The sequence below is a fragment of the Cephus cinctus genome, unplaced genomic scaffold, assembly GCF_000341935.2.
Source record: "Cephus cinctus unplaced genomic scaffold, Ccin1 Ccin1_scaffold0114, whole genome shotgun sequence".
Classification (NCBI taxonomy): Eukaryota; Metazoa; Arthropoda; class Insecta; order Hymenoptera; family Cephidae; genus Cephus; species Cephus cinctus.
This window is the reverse complement of record NW_014332849.1, coordinates 162,400-184,064: the sequence shown is the minus strand read 5'-3', so window position 1 is coordinate 184,064 and position 21,665 is coordinate 162,400. Positions and strand designations below refer to the sequence as shown.

Genomic DNA, 21,665 nt, shown 5'->3' with positions numbered 1-21,665 from the left:
TGTACACTGGTTCTTAAACATTCACATACAAAAAGACGCGTCTGCAAGATAACGATCTGAACCTCACGTAACATAAAATTCCGACCTAATTTTTATGCACTTATTTATTTTCACTCCATTCTCTATTTAGGATTCTGCAAAAAAAATCATTTGCAGAAAGAAAATTGCCAAGCTAAATGTCACACAATTCGGTAGAGGTACAACCAAATAATTCGTTTATCTCTACGCAGCTCTGAAAAATGGATGCAGAAGGTTTGTCAAAGTTACACGAATTTTTCAAAAGTTTTATTGAAATAAGTTCCATCCGCAAGAAGAGAATATTCAGTTAAGAAAATCTTAACACCGTTTTACAAGACGGTTATCAGTGTTTCCAATAGTTATCATTTTGAACCGTGGAGAGGGACGCGAATAACAGATTCTATTTGTCTCTTCGTTTCTTTTTTATATATCATTTGAATAATGGCACGAGGCTGGTTCACAGCTGGCAATCACGTACACGAGACAATAATCGTATTATTTATTTCTGCAATATATTAAATTAATATTAGATACAGCGTGCGGTAGTAATTCGAGGCCTTGGTATATACAGTTTTTTTTTTTCTTTCGCGTGATACATCATCATCACACGATATATCTTGCCAGTTAATATAATGAATATCATCTGTTTTCTCTCTTCTTTTCATCTTTGTTCAAATTTTAATTATTCTATAGATTTATCTTGTTTTATTTCTCTCTTTCACAGTCTGCTCATTGACACTTGCAGTATAGTAACGTATGAATTTGAAAATATTCTTTCCTAAAGATTTTCGAAGATCATTTGTATCACTCTCTGATGTAACCAGATTCTGCGTATGGTATGCATATATTTTCTTTATCTTTTTCCGAGTTCAATAAAGATAAATAAATCAAAAAGAAAAAAGAACGGACATTACCATGGAATACATTGCGCTACATTCTTTGATATTCAAGATCGGTTAATTCTTTCGAGTGCAGGTTGATGGATGAGGGAGGCGACATTCACGTTTGTTGCATAAAAGATGCAACTATACATACATGTATTACTTGGTAAGTTACTTCGTTCTCATCTTCTTCCTTAAATATTAAAATCTACCTGTTGCTTGGAGATTAGCAGTGTCAATGAATTAAAAAAAAAAAGAAAGAAAAAACAACTTCGCTCTACCGGCCAAGCCTAAACAAGACTTCAATAATGATTGGTCTTGCAGTAATAGAAGAATAAATTACAAAGTTTTTAATTGATTCCACCAATTAGTTATAATCGATTACAAAATTTCCCACAATGGCAATCGTCACCGTGAAATTAATTAATTGACCGGTTGGCGAAATTGTTTTTGTTTTTTTCCCTTCAATCTCAAACATAAGAAATTTGACTCTCTTTTTCTCTCTCCTTCAGAAATATTTAATATTTCGTTATCCTGAAAAAGATTTTAACGCATTTCAAAAGGCAGATCATCCCCCTACATCCAGCTCAGTATCCGTTACACGATACATTCCAATTTGTCATTGTAATCGATCATTGTCTTTTCATTTTTTGAAAATGTTTCTCCCTCTATGATAAAAAAGATGTATAGATTGATGGAATCCGATATCTCTCTAAATGTACTCAGGAAAATAGAAATATAGCGATCTTTTAGATTTATCAAATTCTAAGCAACCTAAGAGTGCATCGCAACACCATGAAGTGAAATCTGGTGTCCACCACTCATCTCCTCCTTCAGGAAGACATCAGCCAATCCCCAAACGTACATTGCCAGGTGTATGTATATAAAATTGATATTACAAAAAAAAAAGATAATCCAAAAAAAATAGCTAATGAGACGATTCATCAAGTTCAGCCCATCCGCCCGTCTCAATCGTCGATACGTCACTGATGATTGATTCCGGGTGAACACAAGGTTTCACAGTCATGGTGGATGCACACATTACTTTTTCTCTCTCTCTTTCTCCCTTTCCATCGACTTGATGAAGATGCTTCGTTTCATCTTCTTCATTTCGTTTATTTCATATTTTCGTTCTACCAGAAAGGCGCGCGTCTTTCCGTTCTGCACGAAAGCGAAAAATATTGATGTCGTCGTTAATTAATGATAAATCGCAATATGGAGAAACGATGAGAGTAAAATTGGTGGACGAACATCACGGAGAACAAGAAAAAAAAACAAGATCAAGCAAAAGTACGAGTTCAATCGGCGCAAACGAGTAGGCACAATTCGTTAAAAAATTAGTTTTTACGATAAAACGATCCGAAAGAAACAGAAAGTTCCAATTCGAGACTGAATAATAAATATTTAATCAAAATATATATGTGTAAAAAAGAGAGGCGAGGATAGATATAGTTAAAGTTGAAGGATATCTAACAATAATAATTGCGTTGGGGTTTTGGTTCGATAATAAAATCCTTATAAAGTCACGACGATAAAAGAGTGCTAGTTAACAATAATGACGTTAATAATTAATGGTAGTTAATGATGATGATAATGATTATGATGATGATGATGATGATGATGATGATAATAATAATAATATTGTAAAGGTGTCCGATAAACGGACGTTAACGCGCATTGAAGGTTACCACGGAAATGGGTTAATTACTTTCTTTCGGAGAGTCTAGTAATTATCCTATAACGATGATTATAAATATTAATGATTTAATTGTATACAGTTTCCATCGAGGCTTCCTCCCTGGTACGCCATGACACTTTCCATTCCGAGTTCACATGATTATCTTCTTTCAGTTTTCTTTTTCAACTTAACTTTCCCCCGGATCCGTCGAATCACTTAGATAATTTTCTTCTTCTTCGATTAATCCTTTATTTGTTTCTTTCATCTTTGTTTAGTGTATTATTTCTCTCTCTCTCTCTCTCTCTCTCTCTCTCTCTCTCTCTCTCTCTCTCTCTGTCTCTTTCTTTCTTGGTACGTTGGCTAAGTATTAATTACTTCTCTTTTTGTTTGTCCTATTCCTTTGTGCTTACGGTGTGCATAAGGAATTTATTTCGGTTCTACCGGTGCGTAAAACGGGCAGGTCAGACTGGAAGCTGGAGCTTTTCCTTTTCTCCATTACATCTCATTGATCTATGACCTTTTGGATTAGAGGCCACTGGAGATTGGAAGTACAAAACCAACCGTCGGACCTTCTAAGGTCCGGCTTATGGTTTTTATAATCTTTGGTCAGCCCAGAAATGCCGTTCCTCGCAGGACTAGCAGCTTGGAAGATCATCCTCGTCGGCCAGTTATACTAAGAGGCTCTCATTAATTATGTACTCTGATTTCATTAATCGATGAGATAAAAAATATTCAAAAACTTTTAAAACTGTCGCAGAGTGTCGAGAGCACCTTGAGAATCTAGCTCCTCGAGAGTCTAGGGGGGATCTGATTGACGTCTGGTAATCTAGTCGGAATCTTCTTCTATAGTCGGTGGAAGCATCGCCAGGTGCTGAGGACTAAGAATCCCCCGGGATAACGCGTACTCTGCCAGGGCACGATGACAGAACACATACTGATCTGGCATCTGGATGCTATAGGCTCTCTGAGCGCGTATTTTCTCAACAGTACCCCGAATGTCCACAGTACCTGTATCCTCTAGACGTGATATACAGATGTCCAGGGTGCAGAAGGTTCCTGAAAGAGACAGATCGTTCTTATGAAGATTTCCCGAATGAATCAGCATTATCGAATTTCTAATGAGCAGAAAATCTAACGTATTGAAATTTAAAATTAAACTTTACCTGTTCTACCGATACCCGCGCTGCAATGTACTACTATAGGAGGTCCCCGTGGATGTCCTGCCCAGGTGTCACCACGACTGGCCAGGAGTTTACTCTGTTGTTGTCTAACGAGAGCTAGGAATTCTAAAAGTGCCCTGGCTGATTGGGGTACACCATAATCGGGCCAGGCTGTATACAGCATGTGACAAACTTCCCTCGTTTCTTCAGTCTAGAGAAAATTGAAAAGATGCCATCGATAAGAAAATTCATACAAATAAAAAAAATCTCAAAATCAAGACTCCCTGAAGGATCTACCTTGTCGTTCTTGAGGAGGAGCATTGATATCGTGTAGTCCGGATTGGTATCTACTTCGAGGGTTGTTACAGTGAATCCACCTGCAGAAACTTCATCGCCTGGTTCAGGTCCCCAATACTGAGCACACTTCGTCCTACCCCTTTCTACCACCCTGAACAAAAAAAAAACCGTATTTATAGAATTCTTCCTTTCCACCTGACACCACTAACATTCAATGCCTACCTGGTGGTCATCACCACGACTAGAGTTTGTTGCTCCCATACCATTCTCCAAAAGTCTCCGCAAGTTTTGGGCAGAGGACCCTGGGTACTAATGAAGGCATTTTTTTGTTTATATCCATCGACAAAGTTAGCATTTATATAATCCGAAGTAGGCTCTGCGTCGACCTGAGAAAGGCATACCCTACTATGATCATAGCACAGAACATCGGTATATCTGTTCTTCGGTTGATTTGGTCGCAATCTGTTAAAAAGAATTTAAAAAGATTAAATTATCCGAAAAATTGAAATGCATTCTAAATACGTACTTTGCATTGTTAAAGGATCCATCGGGTGGCCTCTGCCTGATCTCTGTGTACTCCGCTACAAGACCAGCGCGTCCTCGACTGTGTATCGCTTCGACAAGCTGCTCCATACTGACAGCCTGTAAACCCAGGTCGCCATGGAGGCTGTCGTCGTCGCTGAATCCCGAACTGGCCGACGACGGAGGTTGGACCGGCGACGGAGCTTCGTCGCTTCCCATCCAGATGTCGCCGTTCGTTATCTCTATGTCGCCGATATTGCCCACACATTTCTTAGCCTTACTCTTATCGTTTACTGGACTGGTCGGATTACTGACAGCCGTCCCGTTAGGATTCTGAAGTACCGTGTGGTTTTTCGAAGTTGGTGAGAGAGGCGTTCCCACCGGGGGGGTAACCTAATAAGAATAATTAAAAACGTTACTCCCCACTCGAACACTTGGGAACAATAAAATAGTAACCACAGTATATGCTTCTACCTCACAGAGCTCACCCCCGCCGCGGTTAGTCATGGACTTAAGACAATGAAGGAGCCAGGCTTCATGCTGAACCTCCAAGGTGCCGCCCAGACGGCGTGGTAGAGATTCCCGTGGGATGTGAAGAGTCAACTGGGGAATGGAGACAGTGAATACACGATCCCTTAATTTCTCTCTGACGAAGAGTCTTAGGATTTTGAAGGGCGCCTTAAACCAGAGTGGTGCCGTCACGATGAGAACCTTCTTCAGCTTGGCCGGATAGCCACCCTAAAATCACATAAGGTTTTATTAATTCAATATAATATTTAGAAAAGCCCATTAATTAAGTATAAAGACGTATAAAAGCAAATGGCTTTCCGAATTTCCTAGAATCGCATCGAGCAGCTCCCGCAGGATGGAACGCGTCACCCAAACGAAATGACACGAGGAGGAGACTGCCACGGATATGGAGGAGGACACCAAGACTCGTGAGTGACATATTAAGTCACAGTGTGTACGAGCCTTTAACGGCAGCCGCTTCGTCATTAAAATTCTACGTACAGCCACGATGATAATGATAATAGCGATCGCCATAGTGGTAATAACAATGACTATTTCTTCGGTAGGCTCGAGGCTACTTACAGCGACCTTCGTTGGGTCTTTCGGCTCGCGAACCTCTCCAGTCCTGACGGTACCGAGGAAGAAAGCGAAATGAAAAGAAGAGAAGCAACAACGTTGAAGTGGAGTAGGGGAGAGAGACGACATAAAAACGTAAAGAAAAAATATATAATAATTCTCCGGGTAATCCGTGCAGGAGAGGACAGTACTAAAGCCAGCCACCGAAAGAAAACAAACTTTTACTTCGATGGTTGAAGTACGAAATTATACCGTAGAATTATTTATTCATCGATAAGAAGCCACGAGAGATACTAACTATGGAGAAGAGGAGAGTAAAGAGAATTGAAGAAAAAAAGAGAGAGAGGAAAAAAAAAGAAAAAGTATGTGCTCTCGTTTTCGTATAGCCGTGACCAACGGAAATTAATTCGTAAGTCGCGTGGGTAGCAGGCGAAGGAGGCGCCCACGCACCTCACGCACGTTTGACTTAACGTACGGCCTGAAAAAGGCCCACGCTTTCGCAAGTCCTACTTCGGGCGTCTCGCAACAGGGTATATTGGACGACGGTAATCGTATATACATTGAACCGTGCGAGAATAAAAAGAAAAAGTAAATAACTTTCCCGAAGAAGAATTAATCAATTGAAAAAGAGGGGGCGCACGTTAAAAATACATAATTGGAAGACCTAAAAGTCATAGAGTGATCCGCAGACGAACCTAGCATGAATAATGCCATTATCGTGTCAGCGTGGTGGACGAGTTACGCGAATGAAGCATGGTCAGAGGTGTCTTTCTCGACGCGACACGCGACCTTTAGTTCGTATGGACGTGGCATTAATAGAACTACACGTTAAAATTGTCACAAGAGAGGCCTGCGAGCGAAAGAGAGAAAGAGGGAGACAAACGGGGGAGAGGGTGAGAGAGAAAGAGAGAGAATACATCAGGAGGCAGTACAGTGCTTCAATGTACAGCAAAGCGTAGCCAGCAGTGCCACTCTGATATTGCGCCATTTTCCCATCGGGGCTAGTCGTGCGACCCTCCGAGGTTTAGGGGATGAACATTGTATGGGCGAAGGGACGGAAGAAGTGAGGTAAGGGTGCGTACGGATGAAAAGGGGATTTCACGTGCCTGCGAGACAGGCGTAATTCTATGGGGTGGAGAATCAAATACAGAGGAGGGTTAATAATACCAAACCAGATATATAAGGACGGTTGGTATAAGGGATGATTTATCTTTGTGCGTGGATACACGTACTAGGAGAGCCGTGTACTTTTACTGTTGTGAGGGGAAACGATGACGTAGGTTTTCGTTAAAGAAGAAGGAAACAGGAATACAAAGGACGGAAGAGGAATAGTATTCCCTGGATGTATAACGCTAGAGGGCGTAAGTCTCGCAATATCAGTGAGGTCACTGCATTCGAGGAAACTTATTCTTTAGTTTATCTGGCACAGATTCTTATATTCGTTTGATTCTTGAGAAACTGGACACCGTTTCTTTTTTTTTTTTTTTTTTAAATATTATCGTCAACGTCTTTACCAGGAAATACAGGGGAAGAATTCCTGACGAAGCAATGATGCGATATCCCTTTTATCGTCTTCGTGGGATCCTGTATCTTCTTCCTTCTGTCTCAGCTTCTTCTTGTTCAATGTCTTTAAGCGTTTGTAACTCCTGCATATGATTTTACAACGCCAGCGAACTCTCCCTCGGCAGAGTCGTCATCCAATCGATAGAGTCCTTTTAATATTCTTTTTAATTTTTCGTATTTTCGTAGAACACCTCGTCGCACCGGAAGCTCACACTCTCTCTATCTCTGTCAGCTACATATCTCTTCGATCAACTTATCGTGTAATCGCGATAAAACTACTCGCGAACGTTGACAATACGAGTGCGAGTTATACACTGAACTTATTTAACGTCCATTCCACGACCAGTCGGCTACGGCCGCCTGACGATCACTGACGGCTAGCCCGGCAAGCATGCGCAATATCTCTCATCCCCTGCGAGTATTTTTTTTATCCGCAAGGTGACCTCGTCTCATTGGACGTTACGATGGCTTGGGGCGTGGTCTACGAGGAATCCCTTAAGGCACTGATAACAGGTAACAGTGTGATGGAAAACTCTATGAGAAATTTCATGCTCACCCTTATATAACAGAATGCAATACCGTATTCTAAAGGTAATCATGTGGATATCCATCGAGGAGCTTACTAGGTTAAAAAAAAGTTTTATACGCAAGAACGGTATGCATGCACGAGGAGGATAGTTAAAGACTCGATTCTTGGACGTGAAGATTATTCTTTTAATGATACATGCAACTTTGCGATATGGGAGAATAGAGATTTTTGAAAAAGGGAGATACGAGAAAGTTTGATAATGACGTATATAAAATATAATACTAGTACGGAAGTGGAACTTGGCTTCCTGCCCAATGATTGCACCACCGTTCACGTAACCCACAGGATACATGGAACATAATGTCGATTCTAGATCCAGAAAATAAAATAAGGATAAGGATCTTTTATACGTCGAATGTTATATATATGAAGTCTTTTATAATGTCATGTAATTACCAACTTTACCTGGACTATATCTGATAGTTCGGTGGTCGATCAAAGACCGATTAAGTGACCCCGTTAATTCGTAATTTATTGATTATACCTATCCAACGGGAACTGATACTTTCCTTTTAACATCAAAGAAATTCATTTTAGGTACTGCCCGATAACGCAATAACTGTCTGGCTTTATCGCTCTTTAACTGCTGTAGATCTAATGCGAAATTCTGTTATACTGTACGTACCACATTTACGTTACAGAGGAAAGTCAGTACACGAGAATAAAGCATGCCAAGATACATAGACGGATTAATATGTACTATTTTAAACATATATGTAAGCCTGTGGTCTATACATAATTAACCACCGACCCGTCCAAACTATGTGACCGAAATAAATGAAGCGGCTGTTCCAAACCGCTGAACAAGATTAGGATGGATTCTGTAGGTTTTAGAAGTGAAATATTATTTGCATGCAACACAGTATTAAAAGTAGTATCTCATACTAGAGTTCTTACCTTGAGTAATGTCAAGATCTTCTGTGACAGGTCGTAGTCAAAATTTTGATATTTGCTATCGGACATGTCATAGATGAAGACCAAACCATGCCTCTGGGTTTCTGCACTTTCCAAAGCAGCATCCAGTTGGTATACGACACCCTGTAAGGGATAAGTAGGACATTTAATTCATTGTTCCTAATAACAGTGACATTTGTATGAGCGTGTCATAATTCTTTCATTGTCTTCGTAACAAAGCCAAATTTTACTTTCTCTCCAACAGTCACTCTAAAGGGTTTCAATTTAGAACTGACATAATATCCAATATCCAGTGCTTATTATTCACCTGGAGGGTAGTTTGATGAGTGGTGTTTTGTGGGAGATGCAAATGAGCTGTAAAAATGGCAATGGCAGCGCCCGTGGCATCTCTTGAAGGCTAAAACAAAAATAAATAAATAAGCCAGCCAGTCACGAAGATCACTAGCCATCTCTATTTACTCTGGTATCTCATCGTAAAGGTACCTTTTCATTTTTCTCCTTAACTTTTAATTCTCTTCACCTCATTTCTCCAAGCACATGTGCTTCGCACTCACCAGAACTGTAAATTTTCCTGTACGCAGTTCATTCAATAGTGGCTGCCGATTTGGATAAAGCAATGCCAGACCCTCACGTCGTCTTGTAGCCTCGTGCTGCTCGTAGAGAGCCAATGCTCGAGATACCTCAAATTTCCTTGCTGCCAGGAACTTGACAGCAGTGCTCCAGGAGACGGGACCTGCTCGTCTGCCTGCACGGCATTTATTTACAGCCTCTATAAATTCCTTAGTCGCCTGATAACAGAAAACCAGATGATCGTAAGTCATTAAAATAATTAAGGGCAATAATCAGAACTGGGACAAAGTAATAATTATCCATTATTCTCATATTAATGCGTATATTAAAATACAGCGTTCTTTGATAATAAAACAAAAAATTTATTCTCTTCCAATAACACTAAATACTTACTACAGAATAACCATTGCGTAGATTGACACTGAACCTAACTAACTTCTGGTTAAAGTGTTTAATACATGTGGTAGCACAACACGTCGCGGAATCCATTATTATAATTTAATTGTTAGTATATTAATCGAACGTTATCACTAACTCTAATTTTTTTAAATCCTATTCCACAGTATGAGAAACAATAAAATAAAAGAAAAGCGAGCACACAAAGGTCTTATACAAATCACCCACAAACTAATAAAGACTTTTGAAAAGTTCAGTATACAGAATAATCAAACTTAAGTAACAATGGCTTGATTAAAAGTTTACCGGACCATTGCGAGCAGATTAACATAAATTTCCTGAAGACTGGATGAGTCATGACTTCCTAATGTGACACGATGTTACATCCCACTCCCAGGAAAGTCCATGTTTCTTACTGTATGTCCAAGAAAATAGGACAACAGCACAGTTTACCATTAAAAAAAGATATAAAAATATATAAGAAAGTCAGTAATGAATAAACTCAAATAATCTTCAATTACATTATTACCAAAATGGTCCCCAGTTTGAAGGAAACTAATATAAAAAAAAAATTTCTACGACTCCTGCCTATCCCCCATCCCTATCACACTCTGTACTCCCTACTACTTATAAAAAGGAACGTCCAATTACAGTTGCAAGTTCCGTTATCGGTCGTATGGAAGTCACTTTCGCACTTTCGAAAATTCAACTTGTCTGTCCGCTCGAACGATTTGCCGGTGGATGCCACAGCTACCAGCGTTATTTCCGGTCTTTCTGTCTGCCTCTCCCTTCCACTCTTCCACTGTAGTAGCCCACACCCTACTCCACCTCACCCCTTCACTTCCGGTAATCGGCACCATTGCTACTGGTGGATAGCTAAACACGGAGGATGCATCAGGGCCGCAGATTTTTAATACTAGTTACAAATCAAAATAGTTAAATACTTCTTTCAATTATCAAGGTTATAAGTATTTTAATTTAAATAAGTTGATCAACTTTTCACAAGTAAACAAAACATAGAATTTACATTTGTGATTAGCGCTAGGAGTATTTTTTTTTTTTTTTCAAATTGTATATCATACAAAGATCTAAAAGGAATTTTGCATAGGCGTCAATAAAAGACTTGTCAATCTGGTTACTTTCCTTTTTTTCCTGTTCTTCAGATGTATTTCGTAGCCCGTATTTCCGGTTTACAGGGCCGCACTTAGTATACCGAATGCCGTCAAATTGTAGAAAAACCATTCCCACAGGAAGTCATAATTAACTGGGTGTTTAACAAGACAAAACAATTTGTCATAGAACTATATCTACGTCGATGAAACATTAATCCAAATTTACATTGACGATATGAATTTTTATTTAATTTTAGATACGATCGATACATCAGTCTGGGATTTATATTCGGCATGTTTACTATAAAGAGTCAGTAGTCAGCTGGTAATCGTTAGTTATAATTTTAATATTATATAAACAATGATTTATAAAAAACAATAAAGAAGTATAATTAATTTTCCAGGAAAACAACGGTCACCCAAGTGATATTAGTCATGAGATGACATCTAACGTCCCGTGCGATGGTACAGCCGTGTGAAAATCATCAAAGGTTCATGAATTTCTCAAGAAAAAGATCAACTGTATCGTCAAAATGTTGAATCAACGTGTAAAATGGTAAGGATAGATTACCAAAAATGGACAAAGTCTAATGGGTTTTGGTAGATAATATGTAGTACCATTTCTGTCATCCACAGACAAACATTAGATTGTAGCGTCGTCGTTGTTAATTTCATATTGTAAAATCAGCGTATCCTTTTGGATATACTTTAGAATATTGTTAAGTGATTATCGGTGAACTGGATTAATGTATTGGAATGAATTTAAAGCTTACTTACTTGCTCTTGTTCCACTGTTAATGCGGCTGCCATCTTGCCTTAGCACTGAACACAATATTCTGGCCCGGCTGCTAGAAGGCGTGCGGAAACGTCTTCTTAACCACGACCACTTTGATTTTTATTAAATCGTAGAAACTTTACGATGTTAATTCTTTAAAAATTCAACGTACCAAATTCTGGTGTACATGGATAGTCACGATTACACGTTTCATTTCGCAACGACGCTCGACAACACTTTGGTTCCTTTGATCTGGCAGATTCGCCGCCATTTTCTTTCTTTACTTCTATATCCTGACATCTAGTTATAGACGGCTGGAACTAGTAGTTTCGCGACTTTGTGGGATCCTCGTGAGGAATAGAAGATTTACCGATAGCGATGGGCAAGTAGTGTAGGGACTTACTCTGTCGGTAAATGATAATTACCTTGTCCCACAATATCTGTTAATAAAGTAGGAAGATTATTTTTCGTGCCGCAAGTGGGGCTTTTCCGCTGATGTGTCAAAATTAAAGAAAAATACGAAATGCCAGCGCTCAACTTATTGGATTTGGATATTAATAAATTGTTCGAGGAACATACGATAAAGGAGATTGAAGAAATACAGAAAAAGATACAATATGAGAGTGATAGAAAGAAAGTCGAGCTCCGAACTTTGGTTGGGTTCGTGTTTTTTGATAATTACTAAATATTTTCAATAATCTAATCCCTCATTATTTATATAATTGTTATTGGTTCTTTTCATTTTAGAGAGCGCTATCGGGATTTGATACAAGCTGCAGATACAATAGCCGATATGAAGAGGACATCGGAGGATGTTATTACAAGAATTATAGACATGGAAGATACATGCCGTACGCTTCAACAAAAATACCTTATTGGTTTTAAAATGGATTCTGTGGAAAGCACATCCGAAAGGTGAGATTACCTTCAATGATAACGAGATGTTTTACATTAATCAATTTTCATTTCTTTGTTAGAGAGTCCTGGGAAATATCAGACTCGGTTGTAATGCAAATCAAAATTCTTATGGATATTCCTGAGCAAATTTGGTCTGCCATCGATGCACGAGACTTTTTATTAGCCACACAATTATATATGCTAGCCCAACATGTTAATTATAGCTTAACATTTGAAATTGGAAATAATGAATTGACTAATAAATATCCCATAATTGCTAAGCAATGGGGAGCAATCAGTCAATTCAAAAATGTGATATTAAATGGTTGTATTGATTTATTACAATCATTGGATTTATCTGCAGAGGTCAGTAACCCATTCTAAACACTTTAAACAAAAACTTTATTCAGTTGTCTTACATATAATTTACCTTTTTCTTAGTCAGCAGCTAACAGTTTGGCTTCCTTAGTACTCTTGGATGGCGCCTCTTCCTCCGCACTGATAGAAAAATTAATATCAATGAGAAGCAAAGCAATAGAAACCATAATCAAAGATGAGAGTCATCACAGTGTACGAAATCGAATAAAATTGTGTGTTAAATTATTAACACAAACCATCATTCTCATCCGTACCTGTTTCATAAGTAAGAATCATTGTAATAGTATATCACGTACCTTCACTAAAATTGTTCTCTTTATTTCAGAAGCCAATAATAAAGAAGGGGGTCTTGTAATGCAGTACATTAACTCAGTAACTGATCTTGATGCAGCCTTCATGTTCGCACAACTCGACCTGGACAAGGATTTAGTAAATAAATACCTGCCAACTATCACAAAGAATCACAAGCCCTTTACGAGGGGCGAAATCGAAGACTTCTCAATAACTACGCTTCACGAAAATTTGAAAACATGGCTCAGCTGGGTGAAAACATTTACCACGGTGGAAGTGTCCAAGCTATTGAACCTGGTGACCTCTGTTCGTGGGATCTTTAACATCCGCGAAGAAGCCCTGGCACTGGAGTTTCCAGATAACTGGAATACAACCTGGGAAGAATTATCTTTGCCCGTTACCAATTTCTGGGCACAATTCTTCCAACCTTTATTAACTGAACGTGCAAAAGGTAATTAAGAAATGTTAATTTAATTTAAAGACTGGATGCATATTTAAATATTCCACCATCCAGGAATAATGAACACCAAGTGGACAGAAGCATTAGCTAATCTTAAGACTAGCATCAAGGACCTACTGGGACGTATCATCCACGAGAAATACGACTTCCCCGAGCACGATCTTCGCTGGTTCGTCTGGAAAGATTCCCCGAATGATATTCCCCAGAAGTTATCCAAAAATGGCGCTCCTGATAGTAAAAGATCCTTACTTATGAAGACAAAAGGATACTCGCCAAACGTCGTACGTCTCTGCGACGATTTTGACAAGGATCTATTTAACCTACTTCTAGACCTAGAGCAGTATCTCTACGAGACAGATCGTACCAGTATTAAAGATGACCTCCTATCTATGAACATCTCCCTAGTCTCCAATAAATTTGCTGACAGATCAGTGCTTCAGGAAGAGCTTCAGAGGATCAGTACAGCAAAAATCGAGGAACTTACAAGTTTTGTACGCCAGGAATGCCTTCTGGACAAACCCAAGTTTGGACGTCGTGATACCAATGCCATCTTTATAGGAAGATTTCTTCAAGCACTCTGCACTCTCTGTCCCAATCTGAACAAGTGCTTCACGTTTTCAAAGGTAGCTGGACTGAGTATCACGAATGTCAAGTGGCAGAGCATTTGTGATATCCTTAAGGAACAGAGTATCGTAGCTTGGTCTTCCTGGGCGGATTCCTATAAAATCAAGATCTGCGAACATCGTGACAATCTGTTGAAGAAGGAACCTGTTGATGGTCTGAGAGTACATTCCATTATCTCAGAGTGGGAGAAAGTTACCATAGAGGAAGAAGCTGAAGAAGGGAAGAGAATGAAATCAGAAATTTTCGTACCTTATCAGCCATCTGTACCTTTGCAAAAATACCTCGCAGCAGTCAGCAAGGATTTGAATAGTGTTATACCACACACTATACCCAAGTATGTACAATTCTATTGTATAAACTTTCGTTCTGGTCTTATGGATGATATATAATCTTATATGCTTTAGGAAAGTTCTTACTGACATTGTGGATGCCATGGTAACAGGGCTCTTTGATTACTACGGAGAAATGTCGAAGAATAGTGATTTAAGGCAGAAACAGGCATTTCAGGTCTTTTTTGATCTGAAGTATATCAGTCTCTTGATGGTTCCGCGTGAGAATAAGATATTGATTGAAAATTCTGTTGAAGTATCCGATCATGTATTGTCAAAGATTGATCCTTTTGATCTTGACGTCTTTTATCCCTTCATTCAGACAAATGTTAAAAGGAGCGTTCAACGGACACTGGTACGAAATTAATATAAATGTAGAACATTTTATAAAATTTACATTATCTAATTTCTAATGTTAATTTTATTTCAGCTTATTTTTGGAAGTCTTGTACCACATTCAGAACAATTACACTCTATATTGGGAGCACGAATGGAGTATAGTTCAGAAGGTGGAAAATCTGTAACAGAACCTGCAGGAGTCTTAGCAGTTTGTACCGGAGCACCCTGGTTTCCATCACTGGCAGTGACTGCTCCAGCAAGAAATTTACCATTGGCCCCGGTGACAATACCAGATAAGAATCAGGTAATACAAAAGTAATATTCTTGTAAAATATTTAGGTTTCCCATAAAAGTGAAAATTAGGGCTGAGAATTTTTCTCAATACTCCCTGTATATTCATAGATACGTGATTGCAACTGGTATATTCGATTAATATGAATTTGGTAAGAAATGAAATGTTTTGAGTTGACTGCTAGTTTAAAAAGAGAATAACTGCATGCATAGCCATGTGTTCATATTTTAATGTATTCTATTGAAAATTAACTGTGAAATTGCCTTTGAGAGTGTTTAATGAGTGGTTGTTTATTATATTTAGAGCTAATGCAATTTGTTTATCTAGCGTAAGAAGACTACACTTAAGAGCCACAACAGAAATGATTCTACAGGAGCTACAATAAAATCTGGAGCAGCAGCATTCTTTGGAGCTATGGGAACTGATTGGTTTGGCACCAGTTAACCAGTGTACAAGTATTTTATCACCTGTAAATAAAAAATTGATAATTTTCAGATAGTCATTCGATCCAAATAATCAATCTAGACTATTTTAGTATTACTTATAATGACTAATAAGATCCAGCAGGCTTATGGGACACTCTCTGTAATGATATTTACAGTCAGTCGTAGACTCAGCTTCAGATATTTCACAAGGTAGCCCTTCGTCTCTGGATGAAGATGGTCTGTAACAGTAAGTCATTGTGTAATGACGTGAAGAATTATTAATAGATTGTAGAAGAACGAGCCTCACGTGAAAAGTATGTGAAGAAGATCGCCCACAAGGCCATTTCCAGTTATTTGGCTTTCGGCAACTTCACATATAGTTCTTAGTAGGCAAATTCTTCCTGGAAATCCTGCACTAAAAAGACAATTCAGTTAACGAATCAAAAGAAAGATGAACATGTATTGTCTAATCAATGAATTACCTTGCAAATTTACTTTCCAAAATTTCATACGCAAGTGTTCTGTCTAGACTTCTTTTTTCAAAATATTCACTGGAATTTTTCTTGTTTGGTAATGGATAATTCGCTTCGAAGTAAAATGAAAATGACACAGATTTGTCTGGTACGTCGACTGGAACACCAATGGCAAAGAATACCTGAAACAAAATATGTATAAAGATAATTATATTTTTCTTTCACGTAAGCATCCATGACATGCAATTGAGAATCTTTTACTTTTTGGCTTGCCATTTCATCAGACTCCCAACAAACAATATCACCAGTGCGAACAATTGTAAATCTTTCTACACTTGTTTATCGACAGTTTGAAAAGTCTAACACAAGTAATTATATATTTATTAATTTTACCCCCATTCCGCTGCCTTCAGGAAATCCAAGTGATCGAATATGTCTGCTTAAATCCAGAGTTAAGTTTTTCACATTAGCAGCGTAATTAAAACGTGCGAATGGGATGCAAATGAAAATGTAAAATAGGAACTTGAGAGATCTTAGTTGTGCCATTATTGCAATTACTGCAGTTCAATTGAATTATAATTTTGCGATGCCTTAGCACAATTCATTTAGTAAGTCCACGTATATTACAGGCAACTACTTATTGTTCGTATTGCTGTTACTAAATGGCACTGCGGTCTCACATCCCTACAATTTTTACGTTGCACCCCAAAGGCGAGAAGTTCATTACACGACTAATTGTTCTAATGAGAACTAATTAACAAGATGACTCCCTATTTACAACATGTACAACATGTACCATGACCTTTCAGAATTACTGTACACGGAAACCATCATTTTGTCAGTACATACAAATGAAGTTCTCGAACTTAAAGTTCCGTTTCACAGTAGATATATGTATAATTCAAAATTATCCCGCTGTGCCATGCACATGCACTTTCAGAATACCCACTCTCAGCTCATTGTGCTCCGGTTTCTTTGATAAAATCGACAAATTGCTACGACAGTTCTTGAACGTACTTATCATTCGTACCCGAATGATATGACTATTTAGTATATTGTTGGGAACAGAATAAAGGAATGGAACCGACACAATGACAAGATTGAATTTCTTCATAACTGTATGTTACATTATCATATTAAACACAATATTATCAATCAATCAGCAATAATATAATAATTCATCGTAATTCATAATTGATAATAATAAAGGCTACCTACAAAGTATGAAATCGCTCGAAAACGATCACTCTCACACACACATTTCCTTTTTCTCTCATTCATTCCACTTTTATTCTTGATTTTGTCATTTACTCTCTCTCTCTCTCTCTCTCTCTCTCTTTTTTTTGTTCCACTCTCTTTTCTTTCTCATCTGGACTGTACAGGTTTTACAATATTACAAATATCCGCTTATGCATTAAAGTTTTAACACTAGTCGTTAGCTTTTTCTTTTATTATTACAAGATAGAACTCGTTTACAAGGGCATCACGGACACGTAGGGACCGCCAATCCTCTTATCCTTTGAGAATTCAGAGCAATAAAAATAAGAAAATCGAAGTTCATCACCCAACCATATTTTACTGAATTCAGAAGAAAGAGAGAACCATCGTTTATACAGCTCAGATGACAACTTCTCAAAGGATAAGGATTCGCGTGTATTTTCTCAAAGTTATAAAGGCACTGTACAGAGTAAACATACATAAAGTATAGCGCAGCGAGCGGTCCTGTTAAAGTTATTAGTTTAAACAGTAAAACTTTGCCTGTTTGAAAATATCCATTCGTCATAATCATAAATGATCGACATCGTTACATTTTTTTTTCTTTCTTTCCAGTATCTCCCACGTCCTCTCTTTTACTCACGTCGTTTATTTAAAAACGTCTAGATACGCATAAAATAGTGAGTCGCGCTTTTCATTTGCTTTGCTCGATGAAAAAGAAGAAAAACCCGACTGACTTCCCGTTTCTCTGATACCATTTTCTTTGTTGCTTATATTGTTCCTCCGTACGAAAAGAAAAACTGCTCGACCAAGAATCACAATAAAACAGAGAGGAAACTCAGCCGGGAATTATACGTAAGGGAAAGACGCTCTCCCTTATTAAAGGTGGGATTCGTGTATCCGTGTATCACAATTTGGCAGTGAACGTTACTCACGTCTAAAATACAGCATATAAGTTTCATTACATTGTTTTCGCGTTGCATCCATTGTTTCTGTTCTCTATTTCTCTCCCTCTCTCTTACTCTCTCAATATTCTCGTTTGTTTCTTTGTTTCCCTTAACGGCTAAGCGTCCTAACGTCTTGCTACTCGACTTGACAGTTACAATAGAAAAACGCCCATGGTTCGTTGGCGGTATTTTTGAAAATATGTTTTTCTCCTTCTTCCTAATCGAATTCCTATTTCACTCTTCGCATACGGGGCACACGTGTACTTAAAATCGACAATCTCGTATTCTGGTAAACATACATATTTAGCTTTTCGGTTTTCTTTACAATTATGAAAAATGTCCTATGAGAAGTTCTTGTGCACCGTCTAACGAAAATATCTGTGCATCGCGATAGCTAGTACTTTTTTTTTTGTCTTTTCTAAAGTGATGAGGTGTTTTGCGTTTTGTGTATCTAATGGTACTTAATAATTATCGTTAAACTTATAAATTACTGTTACTATTATTGCGTCGCGCAAGGACGCTTATGAATTTTAATCCTCAATATTTTTCTTAGTCTCACGTTAATTTCTCCTTCGCGCGCACTTAATTATCGTAGTGGTATCACGACGGCGTATCAAAATACAGAATTTCTCGTTCAAACGGTAACGCGACAAAAATTTCACGAGGAGGCGTATTCGCTTTCCTTTTTTACAAATATTGTAGCTTCGTGTCAAACGCAAGAGAAATTTACATTGATTTTCTCGATAGAAAAAAAAAACTTATAACACAAGATCGATCCAGACAGACATTGACACGTATTCCAGAGTACAAATTGGAGACAAGTTTGTAAAATTAGAAACAATTTAATTCATATAAAGAATAACGAAAGTACACGACAACGAGAAACCGCGAAATAATTCAAAGACAAATAAACGAGAGTCGGTAAATAGAAACATCCACCTATTTTCATAATGAAACTTCTAAGTTTAATCAGTGAATCGGCTGGTTCGCATGCATCTTCCTCTATGAGAGATAGATAGAGAGAGAAAGAGAGAAAAGAGAAAAAGTAACAACAGCGTTATAAAAGAATTTTGACAGCATCGCTCGTAGAGCATCTCTAATTATTTTAACTTTTCATCTTTACGTTAAATGAACCGCTAACTAATTAATTGCGAACGAACCGCTTCGCCTTTTCAATTAATTAAAAATGACCTACTCAAAGCTCTCAAGCTTTTTAATCAACTTCCACGTGTCCTACATTCATTTATTGTTTATATTAAATATATTCGTGTATGTATATATAATTATATATATATAATTTATTAATCGAAGTTGTCAAATCAGTTCCGGAATAATTGGCAGGGCCACTGGACGTCCAAGTACATTGGTACTTCCGTCCATAAGACACTCTGTCAAATATCGTGTGTTGAGATCATATTTGCGTGCGTCGATTAAAAAAGTATTTATGAATTACACAGGCCTTCCTGGTTATCCAGATAACTTCTTTACCGAGTTTACAATTGTTTTATCTTCTCCGCTCGTTCTCAACGTAATCAGGTATTTTCTTTTATCAGGTATAGAACAATCAGGATAACCACAGAGACTGGTCACATACGGTGATTGTAAATTACATTATGTAGAAATATATAGTGTGTGCATGTTTTCTTATCAGATATATTTAGAGGGAGGGACGTGGAGGGGGGAGGGAGGGTCGTTATTCTCTCACTCTGTATAATTTATGCATGTAGGTATAAAAGAGATAGATGACTCGTCGTAGAAGAGAGAAAGAGAAAAAAAGATTCAAAAGAAAATTTAACAGGTATTTATACTTTAAGGCCTCCTTCTATCCACAGTGTCTAATTCTGTTTGTTTTTTTGGCTTTTCGTTATTCTTTTCTTCTCTCTCTCTCTCTCTCTTTCTCTTTCTGTGATTTTATGTTTAAATTTTGCAAAAAGATTAAGGACGAGATTTCCCTTCTCGAATTTAGTTCGTTCCGAGTTTGTATTTTTTTTTGTTATTCTTTCACATCGGCTTTGTCACTTCAATCAATCACGATTCCCAATTTGTTATTTCGATTCTACTCTAGCTGACTTCCGAACTACAGATGTTCTCTTTAAGATATATATCGGCGAAGACATTTGCTTTTACGCTTTGTCTTTTCTTTTGCGAAGTCGCAGTGCTTGCTTAAGTTGTAAAAATCTAGACGCGTCCCTACAATGTCATACACAATTGTTCTTAATTGGTATTAATTGATTGCCCTTACTTTCCCTTAAAAAATTTGATAATAAAACCGGTCAGCCTACGTCCGCGGATTTTATATACAGATTTTCACGTATCCCGAGTGCGGGGTGTACAGATTCACCACCACGCGAATTCATTATTTATTTATAAGATTTGCCTTTCTTCATTTATAAATATCGTCAACCGTCCACACGCGCCGTTACTAACAAATGTACAATCTCTAGTTAATCTTTGTCACATCCCGTTGAGCAGCTGTTGCAATTTAATCGCGACAAAGTCGTTAACCGCGCATTTTTTTTTTAATTAAATTAATTTAACATTATCTATTAACGCGCTCCGATTTAATTACAACGTGTTTCTACAGCTTTTCATTGACATTCCTATACTTTATTTGCAACGCGTTTGGCAGTGAAGGTTCCTCGCGATTAACCGTCCCGGGGATTAAGAGATCTCCGTTACCCAAGGACGAGAAAAATGAACCGAGAGATAGAAATTGACTGTACAAGAATTACCAGATATATATATATATATAAAAAAAAAAGAATATATAATTAATTTTTATCTCACCGATCCTTTTTCTAGAGTGAATTAAACTAATATACCCTTTGTACAAATGTGCTAACTACGCTTCTCTGGACAATAGTGTGGAATTCTATGGTGACTCACGAGAGTTAGTAGCAAGTTTGCCCGGCTAACTGATGCTCATTAACTGACTGACTGATGTGATAGGGTCACTTGAAGTGACAATGAGAAATTGCACATGCGCAGACAGGCAGATCAAAGGAGAATCGGCAGTCTTGATGGTCGCCTACAGTTTCGAATTTTCATTTATAGAAAATTACAAGCTCCGCCAGGAACACTCCAGGAGAATACAGTCTCTTGCATTAGTTCCTAGAGATTTCACTAAGGCACCCTTGACCAGACACTTTCCTTAAGGGAGGCAAACTTCATCGTAACGTTCCCAGATAGTCCAGATATCGGTGCTGCATGTAACCTCAAGAGGATTGACTCGTCTGAGCTGTCAAGGACGTGGCACTTAAGGATGGATGCAGAGTGAAACTGTCGTAGACGTCCATCAGGTCCCGCATTCTGTACTCCTCGAGGCAAACGAAACCCTCTAGCGATGGTGCCTGCTTCCTTGCACAGTCCATACAATGGACCACGTGTCTCTTCTCTTGTTCCCGTATGAATAATATATTGAAGACTTCAATCT

General features: G+C 38.0%; 4 protein-coding genes across 10 annotated transcripts in view; 1 reads left to right on the top strand and 3 right to left on the bottom strand.

Annotated features, from left to right (window-relative positions):
* Positions 1-270: 270 nt before the first annotated feature.
* LOC107274798 (tyrosine-protein phosphatase non-receptor type 9) lies at positions 271-11,845 on the bottom strand. 2 transcript variants are annotated; one of them, XM_015754324.2, is made up of 10 exons: positions 11,565-11,845; positions 9,264-9,497; positions 9,017-9,106; positions 8,692-8,832; positions 5,031-5,294; positions 4,561-4,949; positions 4,257-4,496; positions 4,035-4,185; positions 3,741-3,948; positions 271-3,633 (listed from the first exon to the last, which is right to left on the bottom strand). In XM_015754324.2, exons 1-10 carry the CDS (start codon positions 11,595-11,597, stop codon positions 3,404-3,406), a joined length of 1,980 nt encoding a protein of 659 aa, XP_015609810.1. In that variant the 5' UTR covers positions 11,598-11,845; the 3' UTR covers positions 271-3,403. The 2 variants fall into 2 exon arrangements, with proteins under 2 accessions (XP_015609810.1, XP_015609809.1); XM_015754323.2 differs by lacking the exon at positions 11,565-11,845 and adding an exon at positions 9,673-9,905.
* Positions 11,178-15,666, top strand: LOC107274794 (conserved oligomeric Golgi complex subunit 1). 3 transcript variants are annotated; one of them, XM_015754313.2, is made up of 11 exons: positions 11,178-11,343; positions 12,015-12,222; positions 12,310-12,477; positions 12,540-12,825; positions 12,901-13,102; positions 13,163-13,579; positions 13,643-14,546; positions 14,617-14,896; positions 14,972-15,184; positions 15,283-15,323; positions 15,500-15,639. In XM_015754313.2, exons 2-10 carry the CDS (start codon positions 12,086-12,088, stop codon positions 15,316-15,318), a joined length of 2,643 nt encoding a protein of 880 aa, XP_015609799.1. In that variant the 5' UTR covers positions 11,178-11,343; positions 12,015-12,085; the 3' UTR covers positions 15,319-15,323; positions 15,500-15,639. The 3 variants fall into 3 exon arrangements, with proteins under 3 accessions (XP_015609799.1, XP_024947862.1, XP_024947860.1); XM_025092094.1 differs by lacking the exons at positions 12,015-12,222; positions 15,283-15,323 and having other exon boundaries at positions 11,182-11,343; positions 15,500-15,666; XM_025092092.1 differs by lacking the exons at positions 11,178-11,343; positions 15,283-15,323 and having other exon boundaries at positions 11,949-12,222; positions 15,500-15,666.
* On the bottom strand, positions 15,503-21,220 carry LOC107274805. Of its 2 annotated transcripts, none has more exons than XM_015754341.2 (5): positions 16,464-21,220; positions 16,080-16,252; positions 15,905-16,012; positions 15,714-15,836; positions 15,503-15,639 (listed from the first exon to the last, which is right to left on the bottom strand). In XM_015754341.2, exons 1-5 carry the CDS (start codon positions 16,614-16,616, stop codon positions 15,636-15,638), a joined length of 561 nt encoding a protein of 186 aa, XP_015609827.1. In that variant the 5' UTR covers positions 16,617-21,220; the 3' UTR covers positions 15,503-15,635. The 2 variants fall into 2 exon arrangements, with proteins under 2 accessions (XP_015609827.1, XP_015609828.1); XM_015754342.2 differs by having other exon boundaries at positions 16,332-16,828.
* Positions 21,211-21,665, bottom strand: part of LOC107274793 (histone demethylase UTY) — a 33,800-nt gene continuing 33,345 nt past the window's right edge. For all 3 annotated transcript variants that reach the window (XM_015754308.2, XM_015754309.2, XM_015754310.2), the window contains one exon: positions 21,211-21,663. In XM_015754308.2, the coding sequence (XP_015609794.1) occupies positions 21,448-21,663 (216 nt within the window). In that variant the 3' untranslated portion in view covers positions 21,211-21,447. The remainder of the gene's footprint in view (positions 21,664-21,665) is intronic.

Bases quoted from the DNA above. Each gene is read 5' to 3' on its own strand.
- LOC107274798 (XM_015754323.2), bottom strand. From the start codon at position 9,768: ATGGATTCCGCGACGTGTTGTGCTACCACATGTATTAAACACTTTAAC. The intron at 9,107-9,263 runs GTGAGTGCGAAG...TTTTTGTTTTAG, and splicing joins CAGGAAAATTTACAGTTCTG to CCTTCAAGAGATGCCACGGG. The intron at 4,497-4,560 runs GTACGTATTTAG...TCTTTTTAACAG, and splicing joins GGATCCTTTAACAATGCAAA to ATTGCGACCAAATCAACCGA.
- LOC107274794 (XM_025092092.1), top strand. From the start codon at position 12,086: ATGCCAGCGCTCAACTTATTGGATTTGGATATTAATAAATTGTTCGAG. The intron at 12,478-12,539 runs GTGAGATTACCT...TTTCTTTGTTAG, and splicing joins GTGGAAAGCACATCCGAAAG to AGAGTCCTGGGAAATATCAG. The intron at 12,826-12,900 runs GTCAGTAACCCA...CCTTTTTCTTAG, and splicing joins CATTGGATTTATCTGCAGAG to TCAGCAGCTAACAGTTTGGC.
- LOC107274805 (XM_015754341.2), bottom strand. From the start codon at position 16,616: ATGGCACAACTAAGATCTCTCAAGTTCCTATTTTACATTTTCATTTGC. The intron at 16,253-16,463 runs GTAAAATTAATA...ATTTTGTTTCAG, and splicing joins CTGAAGGCAGCGGAATGGGG to GTATTCTTTGCCATTGGTGT. The intron at 16,013-16,079 runs GTAATTCATTGA...TTGTCTTTTTAG, and splicing joins TTGGAAAGTAAATTTGCAAG to TGCAGGATTTCCAGGAAGAA.